General features: G+C 38.1%; 1 protein-coding gene across 31 annotated transcripts in view; it reads right to left on the reverse strand.

Annotated features, from left to right (window-relative positions):
- DLG2 (discs large MAGUK scaffold protein 2) overlaps positions 1-20,117 on the reverse strand; it is a 2,470,643-nt gene that overhangs the window by 215,297 nt on the left and 2,235,229 nt on the right. For all 31 annotated transcript variants that reach the window (XM_069070968.1, XM_069070969.1, XM_069070964.1 and 28 more), the window contains one exon: positions 17,895-18,009. In XM_069070968.1, coding sequence (XP_068927069.1) covers positions 17,895-18,009 — 115 coding nt within the window. The remainder of the gene's footprint in view (positions 1-17,894; positions 18,010-20,117) is intronic.

Raw genomic sequence — 20,117 nt, forward strand, 5'->3', positions numbered from 1 at the left:
GAAGGTAGAGTAATGGAGGAGGGGATGGGTGGGATTCAGAGAAAGGATAGTGAAAGACCAGTCTTGAAAGATAGGGTAACACTAGATTGTGAAATGTTTGGAATGCAAAAAGAAAGAAGTTGATATTGTATCCTAAGGCAACTGTTTTCAAAGTGTGGTCTGGGGAACTCAGGGGATCTAGAGGTCAAAACCTTTTTCATAACAATAAGATGTTTTAATTTCTTATATTTTAAATATCACTCAACATAACTTGCATTAAAAAAAAGCTCTAGCAGGGTTCTCAATAATTAAGAGTACAAAGAAGTCCTTAGATTAAAAAGCTTGAAAAAAATACACAGATGATCAGTTTTCAAAGAACTAAACTATAATTTCAATTGTCCTCGAGGGTATGGGTAGTCAGTGAAAATTGAGTAGGGGAGAGTCATAGTGAACCTCTCTTTACCATCATTGAATTCTCTTGACAGATATTGCTGAATCCAGAGCTGTTGAGCTCAATTTCCTCCGCAGAAGGCTGGAATTGCAATGAGAGAGGAAATGAGAGGATATAGAGGCTCATCATCCAAGGAGCTTGGAGAGCAATTAGAAGAAGGGATAGAATAGTAGAGATGTTAACTATGGAAAGGTGGTATCAAAATGAGAGAGATTCTACTTGGTTTCTATTTAATGAATCCTACTGAGATTTTATACTTTTTCAGAGATTAAAAAAAGAGGACAAGGAGAGATGAAAGGAGAAAGGAAGGGGAAAGAAAAGAAAGACAAGAGAAGGAAAGAGAAGAGAAAGGGAGGGTGGGGAAGTCAATCAATCAACAAATAATTATTAAGTGCCTACTATATATTAGGCACTGTGCTAAACTCTAGGGATACAAAAAGAGACAAAAGGCAGTCCCTGCCAGCAAGGAATTTACAATCCAATGGGAAGACAACAAAAATATAAATATGTTCAAACAAGCTATGTGCTGGATAAATAGGAAATACCTAAAGAGAGAAGGCATTAGAATCTTAATTCTAATGTAGTTGGGAAAGATTTCCTTTAGAAGATGGGAATTTAGTTGACACTTAAAGGAAACCAGAGTAGGCAGGAGATGGAAATGATGGTGAAGAGCACAGGGAATAGCCAGTAAAAATGCCCAGAGCTGAGAGATGAAGTGTCTTGTTTGTGAAATAGCCAGAGGACCAGTGTAGCTGGATCAAAGATTGTGTGGCAGGGAGCAAAGCATAACACCTACCTAAGTAAGATAGGAGGGGGCTAGGTTATAAAGGACTTTGAATAACAAAAAGAAGATTTTGTATTTGATCCTGGAGACTATAGAAAGCCACAGATTGGGGGAGAGGGAGGTGACATGATCTGGGCTGAACTTTAGGAAAATCACTCTGATGGCCAAATGGAGGATAAATTGGAGTGGGGGAAGCCTTGAGGTGGGTAGATGTACAAACAGACTTTTTCATTAGACCAGGTGGTGAAAGCCTGTGAAGGGGACATATTCCACAGATGTTGCAAAAGTGAGTGGCAGGTCTTGGTAACTAATTGGATTTGAGAAGAGAAAAACAGTAAGATATCTAGGATAATAAAGAAAGAAGAAATAAAGATAGGAAAAAGAAGGAAAAGACGCCTGGTTTAAATCAAAGAATAGGATGATGGAAAGAAGACTAGAGTCAGAATCAGAAGACTCAAGTTCAAGTTCTAGCTGCAATGCTTAATACTGTGGCCTTGGACAAGTCAGTGCATCTTTGTGGGCTTGTTTTCTCATTTGAAAAATGAAGAATTGAGCTGTGTGGTGTCTTCAAACTGCAGCATTCTGTGATGTTCTGTGAGGGGGAGAGAGGGAGATGCCAGGACAGGGAGAGAGGAAGAATGATGGGTGGGGAGGGAGGAAGTAGAGGGAGAGAGAGATGGGGAGGGGGAGAAGGAGAGAGGGAAAGAGGAAGAAAGGTAGAGAGAGAAAGAGAGACAGACAGAAAGAGAGAGAGAGAGAGAGAGAGAGAGAGAGAGAGAGAGAGAGAGAGAGAGAAAGAGAATAAAAAAAGGAGAGAGAATGAAAGTATCTACAGAAGAAAAGGAACCTCTAAACTACCCTGTGAGTACTAAAAAGGCAGCAATAATGATGTTAGTTATTTTAAAACAAGTTCTTTAAAGTCCTAGAAAACAGTATCTAGACAGTCAGGATGACTCAGAGTGGGTTACTGAAAGCTAGATGCAAATGGCAATTGAGAAATTTTCTCACACACTTAGGGAGAAACAAAAATTCTTTATGCTAGATCGACTGACACACACACATATACACATATTATACACACATACACACATATTAAGTGACTAATTTGTCTAAAGGCAATATATACAGAAGGCAATCTTGGGTTAACTGGAAGTTTTTTGATCCTGGAATACTGGTGCTATGGAAAGAGCAGAGGAAGACTCGAGTTTGAACGTTCCGGCAGTGCTATTTATTGCCTGTGTGATCTTCCACAAGACAATTTCTATTTCCTTTGGTTTCCTTGTCTGTAAAATGAGGTGATTAGAGATGATGATCTCTGGAGGCTCTTTCATCTCTAAGTCCTTTGAATCTGGGTTATTTATAACTACCATTTTATGTGGTTACACTTCAACATTTTGGCAAAAAGAAAAATCTCAAGTTTTAGATTGTCATTTAATTTAAATCCATATAGCACTTAATTTAAATACTTGCATGCACTATCCTGCCTGGGATATTGTTGGGATGTGCATTTTAACTGTGCTTTAGAACAAGACTTTATACTCTTTTAGATATAAGGGGTGGGGGTGGAGTTGCTGGTAAATGTTTAACAACCAGCTCCAAAAATGCAGGGAACACTTTTAAATTTAATCAGCATTATTAACATATTCTCTATAACTTTCTTAAGACTATCAACAAAGTCATAAATCAAGCTGATTTGTACCATTTGGGGATTCTGAGGTGTAAATGCTCAAGCTGAAAATTTAACAATCATCTCTTGCCATTGGCTGTTTAAGGGGGGAGTTATTATACAGTGTTAAAAATCTATTTGCCAGTATCTCTAGTGTGCAACCATGGGTGTGCAGCTGAGATAGGTCCCACCAGGTACAGACTTGCTTGATGTAATCAGAACTTTCTAAGCAGGAGTGGTTAGAATGTCAGAATTAATTAGCATGTATATTACAGGGCCAAAGTTCACTTCTGTGTAACTAAATTCCAGCCAAATCTAAATAGAATAAGGGTAGATTTAGCACCAAACTAATCTCAAACAGATGAGCCTTTGGAAATACAAAACCACCACATTATGGAAGACCCAACACTTTTTCAAGTGGGGCTCCCCAGTCTTTGGGAGTTCCCCAAGACATTTTCAGGGGTCCCTGAGGCCCTTTCAGGGGGTCTGTGGGGTGAAAATTATTTTCATAATAACAATAATAATAAAGTATTTGTTTATTGAAATACTCCTCTTTTCCAACTACATATATTTGTGAGGCTAGATTTTCTTTATATATTTTTAACCAAAATAACATATGACAAATGATTAAATGCAGAAGCAGACATGAGATTACAGCTGTCTTCTATTAAGCCAAATATTAAAATGAGAACCACAAAAATATATAAAATAATACCACTTTTCTCATTAAATTTCTCTTGAAAATAGTTTCCCAAGAAATTATTATTTATTTTAATATGCAATGGATTTATTTTTAATATTTTGAAGTTAATAATTCAATAATCGAATTGAATTATCAATATTAATTCCTAGTACAGTAAATATTAATATATGTAACATGTATAAACAAAAGCTCTTTGTAATTTTCAATATTTTTAAGAGTTTAAAAGGGTCTTAAGATTAAAAAGTTTGAGAAATGCTGCTATAGACTACACAAGAATAGAGAGACCAGAACTGTGACTTCACTGATACTGGGAACTCCCAAGTGAGAAAACTGCCTTATCCAATTCAGGTCAGCACCTTATCTGCAAATTATTTTCTTAGAGATCAAATGAGAAAATATTTGTGAAAGTGCTTAACAGTGTGCTCGGCATATAGCAAATACTTAACAAATGTCCTTCCTTTCTTCCTCCCTCCCTCCCTCCCTTCCCTTTTTCTTACTTTATCCCTACCTCTTTTCATTCCTTCCTCCCTCCTGGCTTCTTTTCCTTCCTTCTCTCCCTCTTTCTTTCCTCCTTTCCTCCCTGCATCTTTTCCTTGTTTCCTTCCTTCTTTTTCTTCCTTCCTTCTTTTTTCTCTCTTTCTTTCTCTTCCTTCCTTTCTCTCTTTCTTTCTTTCTCTCTCTTTCTTTCTTCCTTTCTTCCTTTCTTTGTCTCTTTCTTCTTCCCTTCCTCCCTGTCTTTCTACCTTCCTTCCCAAGGTCATGTGTATGTTTGTATTAGCAGCTCTTTATTGCCATTCAAAGCTAAGTGCATTTGGGATCCATACAATTTGAGGAACTGCACTGGTGTGTCTAAAGAGCTAACAAAATCCCATCTGAAGTAATTATCAATATCAAATTAAATGGAGTATGCATTGGAAAGATTTTGGCTAGTATAAATAATAATAGCTAAAATTTATATAGCCTTTACTATGTGCCCGACACTATGTTAAGTGTTTTAAAAAAGAGAAGCATCTGTAATGATAAGGTCTCTTCCCACTGCAGCAGACTTTAAGGATGTGGATCCAGTCTACCTGTCCCATTCCATGTCTGTGCCTCATAATGACCATTCTTTGAAGATGGCATTCTTTGAAGAGTCATTTGCTCATCGAGAGCCATCCAAGAGCAAAAGATACACACTGACAGCTGAAGATAAGTGTGAGGCAGTTCAATGATAGCATGTACACACCCATCCAGAACAGGAAAAATCTACATGCAACCCCATGGAGGCAGACATCTCTTTCTCCCTTTGCTGAAAGCATGTCTGTACCTGATGAGGTACTCTATGAGGATCTGATGAATTCTGATCTATCCATTCAACTGCCAAAAGGATTTTCCTAAAATAGAGATTTGAATTGCCTCCCCTCATCCTCCTGCCCAATAAATCCAGTGGTTTTCTGTTACCGTCAGGATCAAATATAAAATTCATTGTTTTAAAGATTTCATAATGCAACCTTCAGATTTTCTTACACTTTACTCACCTCCACACATACTGTGATGCAGCTACAGAGGCTTACTTGCTGTTTCTAGAACATAACGCTCTCCCATCTCCTATTTCCGTGCCTTTGCATTGGCTGTCTCCCATTCCTGGAATGCTTTCCCTCCCTCCTCACCTCCTATACTTAGTTTTCCTGGCTTTTTTCAGGTTTCAGTTTAAGTCCTACCTTCTGAGGAGGCCTTTCTTGGCACTCCCCCCTTCCCCAGTTGCTAGCCAGTTCTTTCCCCTTTAAAAGTACTTCTTGTCTACTCTCTAGATATCTTGTATACACCTACTTTTTGTTTTGTCTTATTGTTTTTAAATATATTTATTCCTTCATTAAAATGTGAGTTCTCTGAGGATTGTGGTTGAGTCATTTCAGCTGTGTCTGACTTTCATGATTCTTTGTGACCTCGTTCGGGGTTTTCTTGGCAAAGATACTGGAGTGGTTCCTTCTCCAGCTCATTTTACAGATGAGGAAACTGAGACAAGGTTAAGTGACTTGCCCAAGGTCACACAGCTAATAAGTGTCTGAGGCTGGATTTGAACTCATGAAGATGAATGTTCATGATTCCAAGCCCAATGCTCTATACACTGAGCCACCTAGCTGCCCTCTCTGAGGGCAGGGACTGTTTTTACCTTTCCTTGTATCACTGGTATAAAGCTTGTTATAAAGTAAGTGATTAATAAATAGTTTCTGAATGACTGACTGATTGACCCCCACAATCTCTGAATTAAGCTAGAAGAAGAGTGAGTCAGCTGAAACAAGTATGAATTCTCTCAATAAAGTGAGGGAAAATAACCTTTGAATCTAAGGCTAGTTGGGGCCAAGACTAAAGAAAGTTGATGTCAGAACATATAAAGTTATATCTGCATCAAGGCACATGAGGGCCATTTAGGGGTTGGAGAGGGGAAAGGAGGCAAAGAAGTTAGGTTATAAAAAGAGAACTCACAAAAAATGGGAGTCTCTATTCCTCTTTAGAAGGGAAAACCAAGTTTCTGCCAATAAACCGGGGTTTGTTAAACTAATAAAATGCTTCTGCTTTGCTTTATAAGACTCTCTTTCATAGGAATAAAAGATAAGGGGATTCTGAGCTAGAAGAAGACCTTAGAAGTCATTTTGTCTAATCCCCACACTTTATAGAGGAAGACCTTGAGATCCAGAGAGGTCAAGTAACTTGCCCATGGTTACACAACAGAGCCAGGATTCAAATCCAAGACCTTTTATTCTGAATCCAGTTCTCCCTTCCCTTCTATCCTTATATGGAAAAAATATATCAAAACCCTTGTAGCAAATATGTGTAGCCAAGCAAACCAAATTCCCTCATTCTTTTTCATTGAAACCACAACCCAAGTGATTCTACTAGCCTCATATAGTTCAAATAATGAACTTTCATTATATGCCTACCACATATATGCCTTCATAAATGAAGGAAAATCAAGCTGTACATAATAGTGATTTGCAGTTTTATGTACAAGCCTCATATTCTGTTCAACTTCATAGAAGGAAACACTCTTTCTTTTTGTGTGTGGTATTACAGTTCAATATTTAAAAATAAAATAAAAATGAATGGAAGGCCAAATCATAAAGACTAATGGGTCCTTTGAGAGCCTGTTACCCAGAGGGAGGCATCACCATGGCATCAAGTTGCTGACCATGAAAGGCCACAGAACAGTGATTACATCTGAGGTTTTCATATGGTGCAAAAAGTGGACCTACCACAAATGTCTCATCCAGCTGCTGAGTGGTTCCATCCAAGAGGAGTCCAAGTCATCCTTCACATCACGTGAAAAGACAAGATCACCCACAGTACAAAAGCAGAGAAAAAATATTCATCAAAAAGGCAGTTTCTCTGGGTTGAACACAGGTAGGGCACCCAGGGAGTGGTTATGAAGAGCTGAAATGGGATAACTGGGAAAGGGTAAGGTGGAAAGTGCCCTTAAGTGAAACTGGAAGGACCATAAGCCATGCCTGTCAACATCTGATTTGGGAGCAGAGGCTAGGGACAATGGAAAGAGGACAGACATCAGGCATGAGAGCCGTTCTAGAAGCAAGGCTGTGAAGACACCAAGATCGGAAGTAGAAGCCCCACTAGGATTAGCTTCATCAGCAATTGTGGTAGTTAACTATTAAGGTTCTGTCTTTGTTCTTTTGCACTAAACTCTTTGAGGATGGGGATTATATAGTTTTTGTATCCCAGCATCCAGAACTATGGGTAGTATAAAACGAATCCTTAGTAAATTCTATTAATTTAAATTAGCATTCATGGGGTGTCTTTTTTTAGTTACACCTGCTCTCAGCAGAGTTGGAACTTAGGAAAGGCAAGATAGATATTTAGGAAGAAAGATAGGAATAGAATATCTAGGAAGTAGAATAGTATAACAAAGGGAAATTTCTTCAAATTAAATTTATTTCAACCAATAAAAATCTATTTTTCTCTCCCCATTTGAAAAACAAAAACAAACACAAAAACAAAAGACTTGCAGGAAATACGGATAGTTAGAGAAAATGAACTATTGCATTGGCCTTGTTCAAAAAAATACATATCTCTTTCTGTTCCCTGAATCCATCACTTTTCTTTCAAGAGATGGGTAGAATGCTTTATTATGAGTCCTCTGGAACCTCTGGAATTACCATGGCTGGTAACTGTGTTGATTAGAGTTCTTAAGTCTATCAAAGTCTTTACAAGATTGCTGTTATTATATAAATAGTTCTATTCTGCTCACTTCATTCTGTATCAGTTCATAAAAAGATTTTTCAGGTTTCTTTGAAATCATCCCTTTCATTGTTTTTTTGTGGCACATGATTTCTTATGATGTTCCATAATATTCAAAAACCATATTTTGTCCAGCCATCACCTAATTGATACCCTCCCAAACAAGGGGCATTTCAAAAATGTTATTTTGTAAGTGAATATATTTTTATATTTTATATTGCATTTTATTGCCTTTTATTGCTTTTAGTAATGTGGAAGTATTTAATAATAAGACTCATTGCATGTATTATTATGAAGTCTCAAAGTCTCTTATGGGCAGTAAAACAGGGGCATGATTTTCAAACCCTACTTAGATCATCAAATGCCCCATCCAGGTTTGTAGGCAATTACTTTAAATCCTAATTTTCCTTTAAGGCCCATTTCCAACTCCCTCCTCTAGGAAACCTTCCTTGACTAAATCGGTCCTCAATATTAGCCCTTTTTCTGAACCCCTGCATTGTTGTCTCATTCACCTGGTATTTGGTATAAACTATCATGTATTGTGATTGACCTTTTCAGGTATAGCCCTGGCTACCTCACTTGACTTCAAACCACTACAAGGCAGATTGTTTTATACTCTTGTGCTTCCTTTGCCTAGCACAAGGCCATTTGTTAATGCTGATGCTTACAAAAAACTACAGCTACAGCTGATAGCATGACTTAATGAATCTTATTATTAAATTACTGTATTAAATATAAAGCATACTGATAAAATACATTGGTGTTCTGTGATGGATTTCTTGAAATGTTGGCTATATAGTAAATTCTGTATTATCACAGTCCATTTTCCCCATGAGTTTCCATTTTAAAACTGCAAATGTGTTCTAATTTTCCAGTCCCCGAGATGTAATAAAAATCACATTGGAGAAATTATCAAAGCTTGAAAAAGCTTATTTGAAGAAATTTGAGTTTGATGATAATTTATTAACAAAAATATTCAATATAAAACCAATATATACACCAAATATAACATATACACCATGTATATGTTATACATATACATGTATAACCAAATACACCAAAATAACTATAGAAGTACTTCTTGTAGCAAGAAAGAACTGAAAACAAAATAGGTTTCCATTGATTGGAGAATGACTAAACAAATTGTGGTACGTGGATGCAGTGGAATATTGTGCCATAAGAAATAAAAATGCATGATGAATAAAGAGGAGGATGGAAAGACCTACATGAACTGTTGCAGAGTGAAGCGGGCAGTGCCAAAAAAGCCCCTAAAAACAACCCAGCATTTACAAGAAGTACAACAATGTAAACTGAAAGAACAATCACCACACAACAACTGAAAATGAACAGAATTACAAGGCACTAGCCTAGTCTCAAAGAAGGAATATGAGAAGACATCTCCTCTCACTCTTCTGGAAAGGCGAGAGGTCCACAGGTGCAATACATTGCATATGTTTTCAGTGGCAAAGACCTGGAAACTAAGGAAAAGGAAAACCTACCAAGTGGGGAGTGGGGCTATATCACGACATATGAATGCAACAGAATATGGTCATTCTGGGGTGGCCAGGTAGCACAGTGAGTAAGAGCACTGGCTCTAGTGTTGAGAAGACCTGGAGATCGAATCCTGGGCTCAGACACTTAGCACCCACCCAGAAACACCTGGCCGTGTAACCTTGAGCAAGTCACTTAACCCTAATTGCTTAGAGGCAGCCAGGTGGCTCAGTGAGTAAGAGCACCAGCTCCAGTGTCGGGACGACCTGGAGATCGAATCCCGGGCTCAGACACTCAGCACCACACCCAGAAATAACTGGCCGTGTAACCTTGAGCAAGTTACTTAACCCCGATTGCTTAAAAAAAAAAAAAAAAGAATATGGTCATTCTATAAAAAATGATGATGAAAGAGACAATTCAGAGAAACCTGAGAAGACATGAATTGATCCAGAGAAACAAGGAGAAACAGGAGAATACTTTATGTCATAACAACAATATTGTAAGGACAAACAGCTTTGAAAAATTTAACAATTAATGAAATGACCAACCATAATTCTAGAAGACTGATGATGAAGCATTCTACCTGCCTCTGAGTGAGAGATGATGAGCTCAGGATAAAGAGAAAAACATATAATTTTTGGAAGTGGTTGATATGGATATCTGTTGTGCTCAAATAAATATATATGTAGAGATACATAATTTATATAAATATATTTACATATACATACATGCTATATATCTATGAGATAATTATATAGTTAGATACATGTCTGTATAGGCACATATAATGTATATATATATATGTATATACACATACATACTTCTTTAAGTAGGAGGCAATGGAGAGGCAGAAAAATAGATTTTTGTTCATTCCAAAAAATTTAATTAAAAAACTGAATAAGTACACATTCTTTCAAGACTGATATTCAAATAAAACTTTCAACAATGTTAATTGTATACTTTAATGATATCATTCTTGTGCTGTTTGAGAATTTGGCATACATGGTAAATAATCCAAATTAATGACTGTAATTAATATTAATTTACATAAGCCTGTGAATTTTTTGTCTTAGTTTTTCTTTTCTCTTATTCTTAGTTCTTTTAGTAAGAATGCCACTTTCTCCTAAAGAAAAACAAACCTTTATGAAATACCTATTTTGTGTAGATCGCTGTGCTGGGATACAAAGTTTAGATAAAGCACAGACTGACTTCATAGATATATACTCTTGTTAGGAGAGAAGACATAAACATTGATAACTATAATGTAAAATATGATGAACTTATTAGAGAAGTGCAAAATAAAGCTGAATGGGATGTCTGGAGGGCAAGGTCATTACTAATTAACCAGGGAATCTGAGGTTTCCTGAAGAGGGTAGCATTTGAATTAGGTTCTAATAGATGGACAGGAATCATTCCTATGCCTCACTGTGGCATAGAAGTGTCTCTTAAAGGTTATGCCAGTGGGGGTGGGAGGTGAGGCAAATTCTGGAAGGCTCTAATCAGGGTAGAAAAACTTCAAGTTCAGGTCTGAAAAAAATTCAATCTAATGTCAAAAGATAAGCCTAGTTGAGTATTGAAAAACTCATCACCAAAAAGTTGTTGAGAGACAAATCTTTGACCCTGGTGACCCATGAAATAGAAGTTAATACTCAAGGAACTGTGATTATATCAGTATGAGAACTTCTTCCATGAAGTAGATCACACCGCACCTTGGTAGATGAGTCTTAGGAAATTGTCTGAGACTTAGAAAGGTTAAGTGACTTGACCTTGGTCACACAGCTAGAAAGTATCAGAGGCAGGGTTTGAAGCTTGGTCTTCCTGATTCTAAGGGCACCCCTATATCTACTCTGCTTTGATACTTCTCTGATAAAAGTATGAACTGGCCCTCAGTCCTGTATGGTCCATTACTTGGGTTTGCCTTCTTAACTTTGGAAAATCACTTGGAATTGTGAAAAGATCAATTGACAGGTTAGGCATAGTAAAAAGTACAATGAACTTGGAATCAGGGGACCCACTATTTCTCAATCTTTGGGCAATTCCTTTCCTTCTCAAGTCTTCAGTTTCATCAACAAAGTAGCGAAAGCAATGCTATAATACCCCAACCTCAAAGGGCTTTCATGACGAAACAACTTTGTAAAGATTAAAGAAGCAATTGGAATTATTCATTTTTCATTTTATTCTGATTTAATCTCTTTAAGGATAGGGGCAATTGAGAAAGATGGAGAAAAGGGACACAGCGAGACTCACTCCAATCTTCCCCTTAGGACCTTCTCTGTGAAAAACAGAACTTGGTTTGTTCATCTGATTCCATCGTAGGGTTAGCTTCTAATGAGAATAAACCCAATGCTTATAAGACAGGAAAGCAAATCCAAATATTATTCCAAAGAAAGCTCCATTACCAGATTATCCCATTTGGGACTCTGGTAGATATGGCTAATTTTCACTGCCTACAGTTCTGCAGTATCTCATTTCTTTTTGCATCATGAAAGCGTCTCATCTTATCCTGGGTAGATCTGTGAGATATCATCTAGTCTGTCCTTTTTCATGGGTGAGTAAATCATGTGGGGCCAAGGGAGGCAAGGTCAATCTTTGGTCTTAATAGTCTGGTATCTTATGTATCATCACCAGTATGTGACATGATGAATAATGACCTTGGCTAAATTAATCTACTTGTTATTCCACTTCTCCCTAAAGCAATATCTACTTTTAAGAGTATTGTCATAATTTTAACTGGATTTTGTATGGTTCCAGTTTCTATGAGGATCATTATGAAAACCTAATTAAAGTTCAGGGAAAGGAATCCTAAGTGCCTATCAAATTCTGGTGACATTTAAGACAAAGTGGAGAAGGATGGGATACAGTGTGACATAGGGGATAGTATGCTTCAGTTGAAGTCAGGAAGACCTGGGCTGGAATCTTACTTTAGACACATATGATCAGTGTACACATGGGCAAGACATTATGTCTCTGTAATCAGATGAGTTTCCTCAACTGTAAATTGAGTGGTCGGATTCCCTTCCACCTCTAAACCTATGATCACGTTGACTAGATGACCAATAGATTGCATAAGACATTAATCATTTTCTCTGATTCACCTGGGTAAGAATACATCTACAAAAGGTAAGGGGGGCATAGTTGACAGTTAGATTTGGTATCAGAAGCTGCAGGTTTGTGCCCGGTCATACCATGCTGTAACTGAGTGATCTTGGGTAAGTGGCCCAACTTTTATAAATCTTTGATTCGTCCTGTGTGAAGAAAATGGCTTCCTGTCCTACCTGATGGGGCTGTTGTGCAGATAAAAATTAGAGATTATGCTACATTAAGAACTTCATAAACCTTAATGTGCAATATGAATACACCCACAATTCTTTTGAAATTGCACCAGGACTGGTCCTAAGAAAAACTGTGAAGGAAGGAGAGTTTGTGGTAGCCCCAGTCTTACCTCTCTGGGCCCTTTTCTTCTAGTCTGAAGTAGATGTCTTCTCAGTCATTTCAGAACACTATTGCCCCTGTGTTTTCTTCCCCATACAAAACTACGTCTCGGGAAAGGATCTAAGTACAGTCAATTCATGCCCAAGTGTAGATTTAAGTCCCTGTGTTCCCTCTCAAATTCCAAAATTAAAGACTTTTTTTCCCCTATGGAAAATGTTTTAGGCAACCTTGAGTAGTTAGCGTAGATATTTTGGGGTGTGCAGTGGTGGGGGAGAGGGGCTTCTAAAATCCCAACTGGTTACACCAGCCTGGAGGTTCCCCCAACGTATCCATATCCTGTAGGTTCAGAAGCTCATTGGCTTTCTAGATTGAAGAATTTGCTAATGCCTTGTAAAGCATTTTGGAAAAAAAAGGTTTATTAATGTTTTCAACATATTTTTATTTACTTTTAAGATTCTACAACTATATATGAGAGTTCACAGAGCAGGAAAAGCACAATACAGAGAAGTCCAGGATATCAATGAAACATGCCAGCCCCACCCCGTGTTACATGTACAGTGCTATGCATATCAAGAGTCATTTCTATTTGTACAAGACCATCAAAGCATGTCAAGCAATCCACACAAAAGGCAAGAAGAGGAAAGAGGAATACAACCAGATTGGGAATTTGGCGTTTGGAAAGCAGCTGGGATGACAGTCCCCCAGGGAAGCCACAGAAAAAGTCTAGCTCTGGAAGGGCAAAGTGCCCTGCAGCAGCAATTCAGGCAAACAGGCTGATACACTGGGCTGAGGAGGATCACTGAGGGGGACCTGGGTAAGGTGGGGGAGCAGGCTAGCATCTACATACAAGCTGTGTAGAAGCATTCCAACTGGGACTCCCAATAGAAGTCCAGGGGAGGGAAAGAGGTGGAATATGGGGGTGGGGTTGGAGGGGAGCCACTCTCAAAGATAAAGGTTTCTGGGGGGGGGTGGTACAAACACCATTCTGAGACTACTAAGTCATTTCACACAAGCCAAAGGGTCCCCATGCTTTCTCGGTTCAGTTACTACAAATTGTACAACAAGGGTCCTTTACTTTTTTGTGTGTTATGGACACCTTTGGCAGTCTAATAATGCCTAATGGACCCTTTCTCATAAAATATTTTTAAATGCATGAAATAAAACACAAGATTACAATGGAAATCAATTATATTGAAACAGTTTTCAAAATATATTTTAAGAAAAAGTTCATAGACTCTACATTAAGAACTCATTTTCTAGAATCTCTGCTTCTGGGGACAGAGCAAGAGAAACAGAGACCTGGGCATTTAATACTGAATACAAACTACTCAGATTCAAGTGATCAATAAATTGCTGTTACTAAGTACCCACATTGCCTAATTCCAAATCATCAGTCAGCTTTGAGCTGACATCATCAATACTATTGTTTTTGCTTGTTTTAATTTAAATTGTTTCTCAGTGCTGAAAACAAGAGAGCTGCCCTCTTCCTTGACCTAAAAATAGTGTTTTCTAATAAGCCCACGATGTGGGGTAATGATTATCTCACAAAGAGAGAGCATGGAAGAAACATTGTGTAGAGTAGAGATGGGACCAGGGCCCAGCTCTGCCACTAACTCTTTCTTGACAATGACAAAAACCATATCTCCTCTCTGGGCCTCAGTTTCCTTTTCTGTGAAATGGGAGAGGAGTTGAGCCACAACAACCATTTAGAGTACTTTTAAAGTTTACAAAATCCTTTCCTCACAACAACCCTGTGAGGTAGGCAGAGGGTTTAATGAAGTTGTAGATCTTGGAGGTGAAAGGGGCCTTAGAGATCACAGTCAAGTCTATCTCTTTTTACCGAGGCCTAGGCCGATAAAAATGACTTGCCCATATTTGTTTGGTCATACTAACAGAAAGTGTCACAGACTGAATTCAGAACCAAGGCTTTTGACTTTGAGTGTGGGACTTAGAGACAGGTCAAAGGTTCTTAACTTTGTGTGTGTGTCATGGGTCCAAATAATGTTGTTAAATGAATAAAAGAAAATTAGTGATATTGAAAGATGGAATTGTTTTTGTGATCCCATCCAAGTTCACGGATCCCATTAAAAGTCATCTCCAAGAACCTTTGGTGCTCCATGGACCCCAGGCCAAAGTGATCTCTAAGGTACCTTCCGATCTTAAAATTCTATTATTCTAAGCAACACGTCAAGAAGAGGCTTGGGGATGTGTCTCTCACCTCTTATATACTACAGAAAACCTGAATGGATGACTTGGAAGAAACACAAAGTTGAAGTAGCAAAGTAAATACAGTCATCAGGCACTACTAGGTAGTTAATAATCCAGTTGAAGCAAGATGAGCCAAGTTATATCCATTAACACATTTTCTTTGCAAAAAAATTCTCTTTCAATTCATGTCATACAGCTCTATTTACCTTCTTTCACTTATATTTTCCAACACTTTATAATGACACAAGGCTTTGCTTGTCATAACCAGTCATAACCAAGTCATAGTGCCCTAACAGGGACCATTTTGGAGTCTCATAGAAGTATGTGAGCTAAACAGCATTTCTATGTATCAGTCATTATTCACAAGGGAGATGGGCCATGGAAAACAACTCCCTCCCTCCCTTCCCTCTCCCCACAAAACAAACAAATAAAAAAAAAACACCATGAAAAAAGCCCACTATATCAAGGGAGTGATTTCTAAAGAGCTATAAATTGGGGGATATCTCCACGAAATGTCAGAACTTTTCAAAGTACATGAAGTATCCAAAATTCTTTTGGGGGGAGAATCTCCCCAAAGATGAACATTACCAAGGAGATAGAATTACTTTAAAATCTTCTTCTCATCTCTTTGCACTACTTTTCTATATTATTTTAAAGATTCAAAACCTAAGAGTCTCAGTAATATCATTTTCAACTAAGATTTATTATCTCTATATAGCATTTTCATATCATTTGCTTTAATTTTATTATTCTTCCATAACAAAATGAAAATGACTAAGCTATTAGCAACATAATTTAACAATCTGCTTGTAGTACATTAAAGATAATTTTTCATACTTTTTCATTTTTAAAAATAACCAATGACTTTTAAAAAAAATTTTCTTCCTCCCTCAAATCTTCACTCTAGCCCTCCTTTCCCATTATCTGGGAAATGATTTATCTGCTTTCTGCACTAAGCCTATTGTATTTTCCCAATTCAATGCCTCAGGCGAACACATTTTCAACTAAAGAAAGAAAAATTCTTGTAGAGCAGAGTACTGGTACCACAGTACTCAAGGAAAGAAGATATGGAGACAAATGGGGGTCATTAACTTCCCATCACAGTTGAGATGTTGCTACAACAGACGGGCTCTGGGGCGATTATCAGCATTCCTTGCCCAGATTACACAGAGGTGTATCGAGATAATCTTCTGAAAAGCAGCCGGCCAAATTTGCAAGGGCGACATACATATATATATTTTTTTAACCTCAGGCGTTCTGAGGTTCTGTAGGCCCTTCGATTAATAAGGGGCTCTCTACGTGTCAGGGGGCCCAGCAAATTAAGGCCCCAGAGAACCTGTAGGCTTCAGGATTCTTGCTCCCTTCTTCCCCCTGCTGTGCCTACCTAATACACACAAAAGATAACTTTATAGCCACATTTGAACCAACATGACATGTTAATTAAAGTACTGTCATCTGGGGTCTATAACAAGCACCTCATGCTAGTAAAAGAAAATGAAAAGCAAGGCCCAATGGATAGTATACCTCAGCAGCAAAAAATACTTAGGATTAAGTGAAGATTCCATATGTAATTTAACTGTAGCACAGCCAACATTCTCCCCACCACAACTAAGTGTGGAAATTCCATTTCCATTAGTTATATTTGCTATTCACTTCCCCTCCCCCCCTTTGCAGCTCAATTTTGAGTCATTTGAAGTGAAGGAGGGACCTCAGGTAACATGCACAATGGTAAATTGGCATGAATGGTATGCATGGTCCTTACAAATATTGTCAGTTTAAGAGGGCTACGTGTGCTAGATGGTGAGGTGCGTGTTATAGGGTAGTGGGGATGTACTACCATCTGTGATGAACAAATCTTGGTATGCATTTCAAACTCAAGATTCTTTTTCCCCCCGATGCAAATTACACAGTTCTGCCAGCAAAGAACCAAATGAATTTTGTCATTTATGAAATGACCAATAAGGGGAAATGATTACAGAATCTGGCCAATGAGCAGGGTATAAGAGAGGTCTCTTGAAGAGTCACAGGGAAATGAATCTCTGCTCCTTCTTAGGTCAGCAAGAATCATTAAGAATACAAGCAAAACCCAAAGAACAAAATTTTCTATTTCCCATCAGTACACCAGAGTGAATATAATACTTGCCAAGAAGGCTAAAAGAATTCCCAAGAATGGCAACTAAGACTGTCTTCATTCTCTTTCCTAAGTGCTAAGTTGCCAGCATTTAAAACCTTTCTTCCCACTCATTCCCTATACCATGTTCTGGTCTGTTTCCACAAGCCCTACAACACTAACAAAGGCTATAGGAGGAAAGCCTTCCTTTAAAAGTCTGATCCAAATTCCAGTCCCATAGAAGACTCGGATCATACCGGGAAAGGGGAGCATTTTACACCCCTGCACTTATGGACTTTTCACACTTTGGAAGTTGATGTTCAATCCAAGAAAATGGGAATAATGCCAATCTTGCAATAGGCCATGCAGCAAAGATCTGACAGAGAGGACAGGGATGGGCAGTAATCTGCATCCTAACAAGAGTCCTTCATTTGCCAAAGAAAATATCTGACAAGGGCCTGAGCTCAAAAGCTTGACAAGTTGCATGCTTTGGACCTTTAATGATGGCAGAAAAGTGAAATAAAGAATTATTAGAAAGGAGAGGATCATATAAGAGCCAAACCCCAAATCACAATTATTTTAAGCTACTGTGTGGGCTGTTAACTGACATTTTGGAATTTCAAAAATCTCTCTCAAATGGCTATCAAATAAAGGTCATTGCCCATGGTTCAATTTTAAGTCTTGGCATTGTTACATTGTTAACTTTTGGGTTTATCTGAAGATGTCACCCCATACTACATAGGTAAGTATGGAGCTTTACAACATCACATGATGGTTTCCATTCATTCCCAAAGTAGGAAGGAAAATGGGAGACATGCAAGAGTTATTCAAGAAGCCTACCTGACATAGAGTGAGCGTTTCTGATTGGTTCTCAGGGAGCCGGACCCAGAACTCATGCTGTGGTTCATCATCTGCTCACGTAGGTCATGGATTTTTGCCTCGAATCTAGCGTAATCTGGTGATGGAAACAAAGGAGACAATGTCGGTGACCATTGGTGCATCTCAACAGAACTTCACCAATGGAAGACTCTCATCTGGCAGCATTCCTTGGCTAAAGGCAGGACCCACAAGAGAAAATGCAATCTGGGCAGGTCTCAATTCCTTCACAAAATAGTAGGAAGGACAAAAACCAACAGGATCCTGAAGGAGCACACACATTTTGATTTTCTAACTCTTTATCTCTAGACGTCTGAGGAGAAATATTCAACCCTTCATCCATCCATCCATCCATCCATTCATTAAAAAAACAACAATAACACAATTCTTAAGCATTGATTATATACCAGGCATTATATTAGTCTCTAGGGATACAAAGACAAAAAGGAAACAGATTCTACCTTCAGGAAGTTTATATTTTATTAGATGGAAACAATACAAACACAGAAAATTAACTTATACACAGATATACACATATGTAGGTATATGTATATATAATAAATATATATTTTCAGCTTTAATAGTTTATGGCTGCACTTAGGCTTTTTGAGACATACTGTGTGGATATATACACAAATGTTTATGCACATTTGTGTATATATATATATATATAACATACATACACATACATAAGTATATATAACTATATTTATATACATACATATACTATATTATTTCTAGGGGAAATAATATATCACCTACCAACTGGAGGTGACACAATTATATGTATATATGTGTATGTGTGTATGGTATGTGTATAGGGCAGATGGGTGGCACAATGGATAGGATGCTGGGCCTGGAGTCAGGAAGACTCATCTTCCTAAGTCCAAATCTGGCCTCAGACACTTACTAGCTGTGGGACCTTGGGCAAGTCACTTAAATCTTGTTGCCTCAGTTTCCTCACATGTAAAATGAGCTGGAGAAGGAAAATGCAAGCAACTGCAGTATTTTTGCCAAGAAAACCACAGAAGATGTCATGAAGAGTCAAACATAATTGAAAACAACTTAACACAGGTATGCAAATACATATATGAGTCATGTACATGTATGTGTATATGTACACATCTAAATCTACATTTTCATTTATATCCATATCTACATATACACAAGCTATATTATTTCTAGGAGAAGGAAACCACTAACTTGAGGGCACACAATATATGTGTGTAGGGCAGCTCAGTGGCACAGTGGAGAGAATGGAGTCAGGAGGACCGGCCTCAGACACCTATTGGCTGTGTAACCCTGAGCAAATCACTTAACTGTTTGCCTCAATTTTCTCATCTGTAAATGAGCTGGAGAAGGAAATGGCAAACCACTCCAGTACCTTTGCCAAAAAAATCCCAGATGGGGTCATGAAGACTTGGACATGTCTGAAAATTACTGAACATGTATGTGTGTACATACATATATGTATGTATACACATGTATAAAGATGTATTTGTACATGTCTGTATCTATAATATCACTTCCACAAGAATCAGTTTCTTGTAAGGTGCCACTTGAGCTAAGTTCTGAAGGAAGTTAGAGATTCTGTGAGTTTTAGGTGAGATAGGAACACATTTTAGGTTTGGGGAATAAGGATGCTGAATTGATAGAATGTATATATAGCAAGCAGCAAGTCAGTTTGGCTAGGGGAGTGATGTACCATAATCCTTGGGAGGTAGGCTGCAGTCAGACTGAAAAGGGGTTTAAAAGTCAACCAGAGGAGTGGACTTTTTATTCTAGAGACAAGAAGGCGCTCCTGCAGTTCCTTGAACAGGAGAGTGATGTAGCCAGACTGAAGTAGAAAGGAGCAGAACACATCTAGTTGGCAGAAGGGCTCAAGGATTATGGAGGAGGTGACTACTTTAGGAGAGACTTGAAGGATGATAAAGATGTCAATATGTTTGGAAGGTGTTGAGGGCACGCATGATGGCATGAACAAGTGCATGAAAGTGGGAAGAGGGCAAGGTCAGTCCTGGGAACTGTAACTAATTTGGCTTACTGGGAATGTAGAATGCCTGAATGAGAAATCATGTAAAATGAGCTAGACTCAAGTCAGATTGTGAGAGGTTGTGAATACCAGGATAAATAATTGGCGCACTATTCGTAAAGGCGATAAGGAATTATGGTTTGTTTGGAGGGTTT

This window comes from Petaurus breviceps, unplaced genomic scaffold (assembly GCF_028583685.1).
Source record: "Petaurus breviceps papuanus isolate PSGF00001 unplaced genomic scaffold, PetGlider_PUasm1.0 90823, whole genome shotgun sequence".
Lineage (NCBI taxonomy): Eukaryota > Metazoa > Chordata > Mammalia > Diprotodontia > Petauridae > Petaurus > Petaurus breviceps.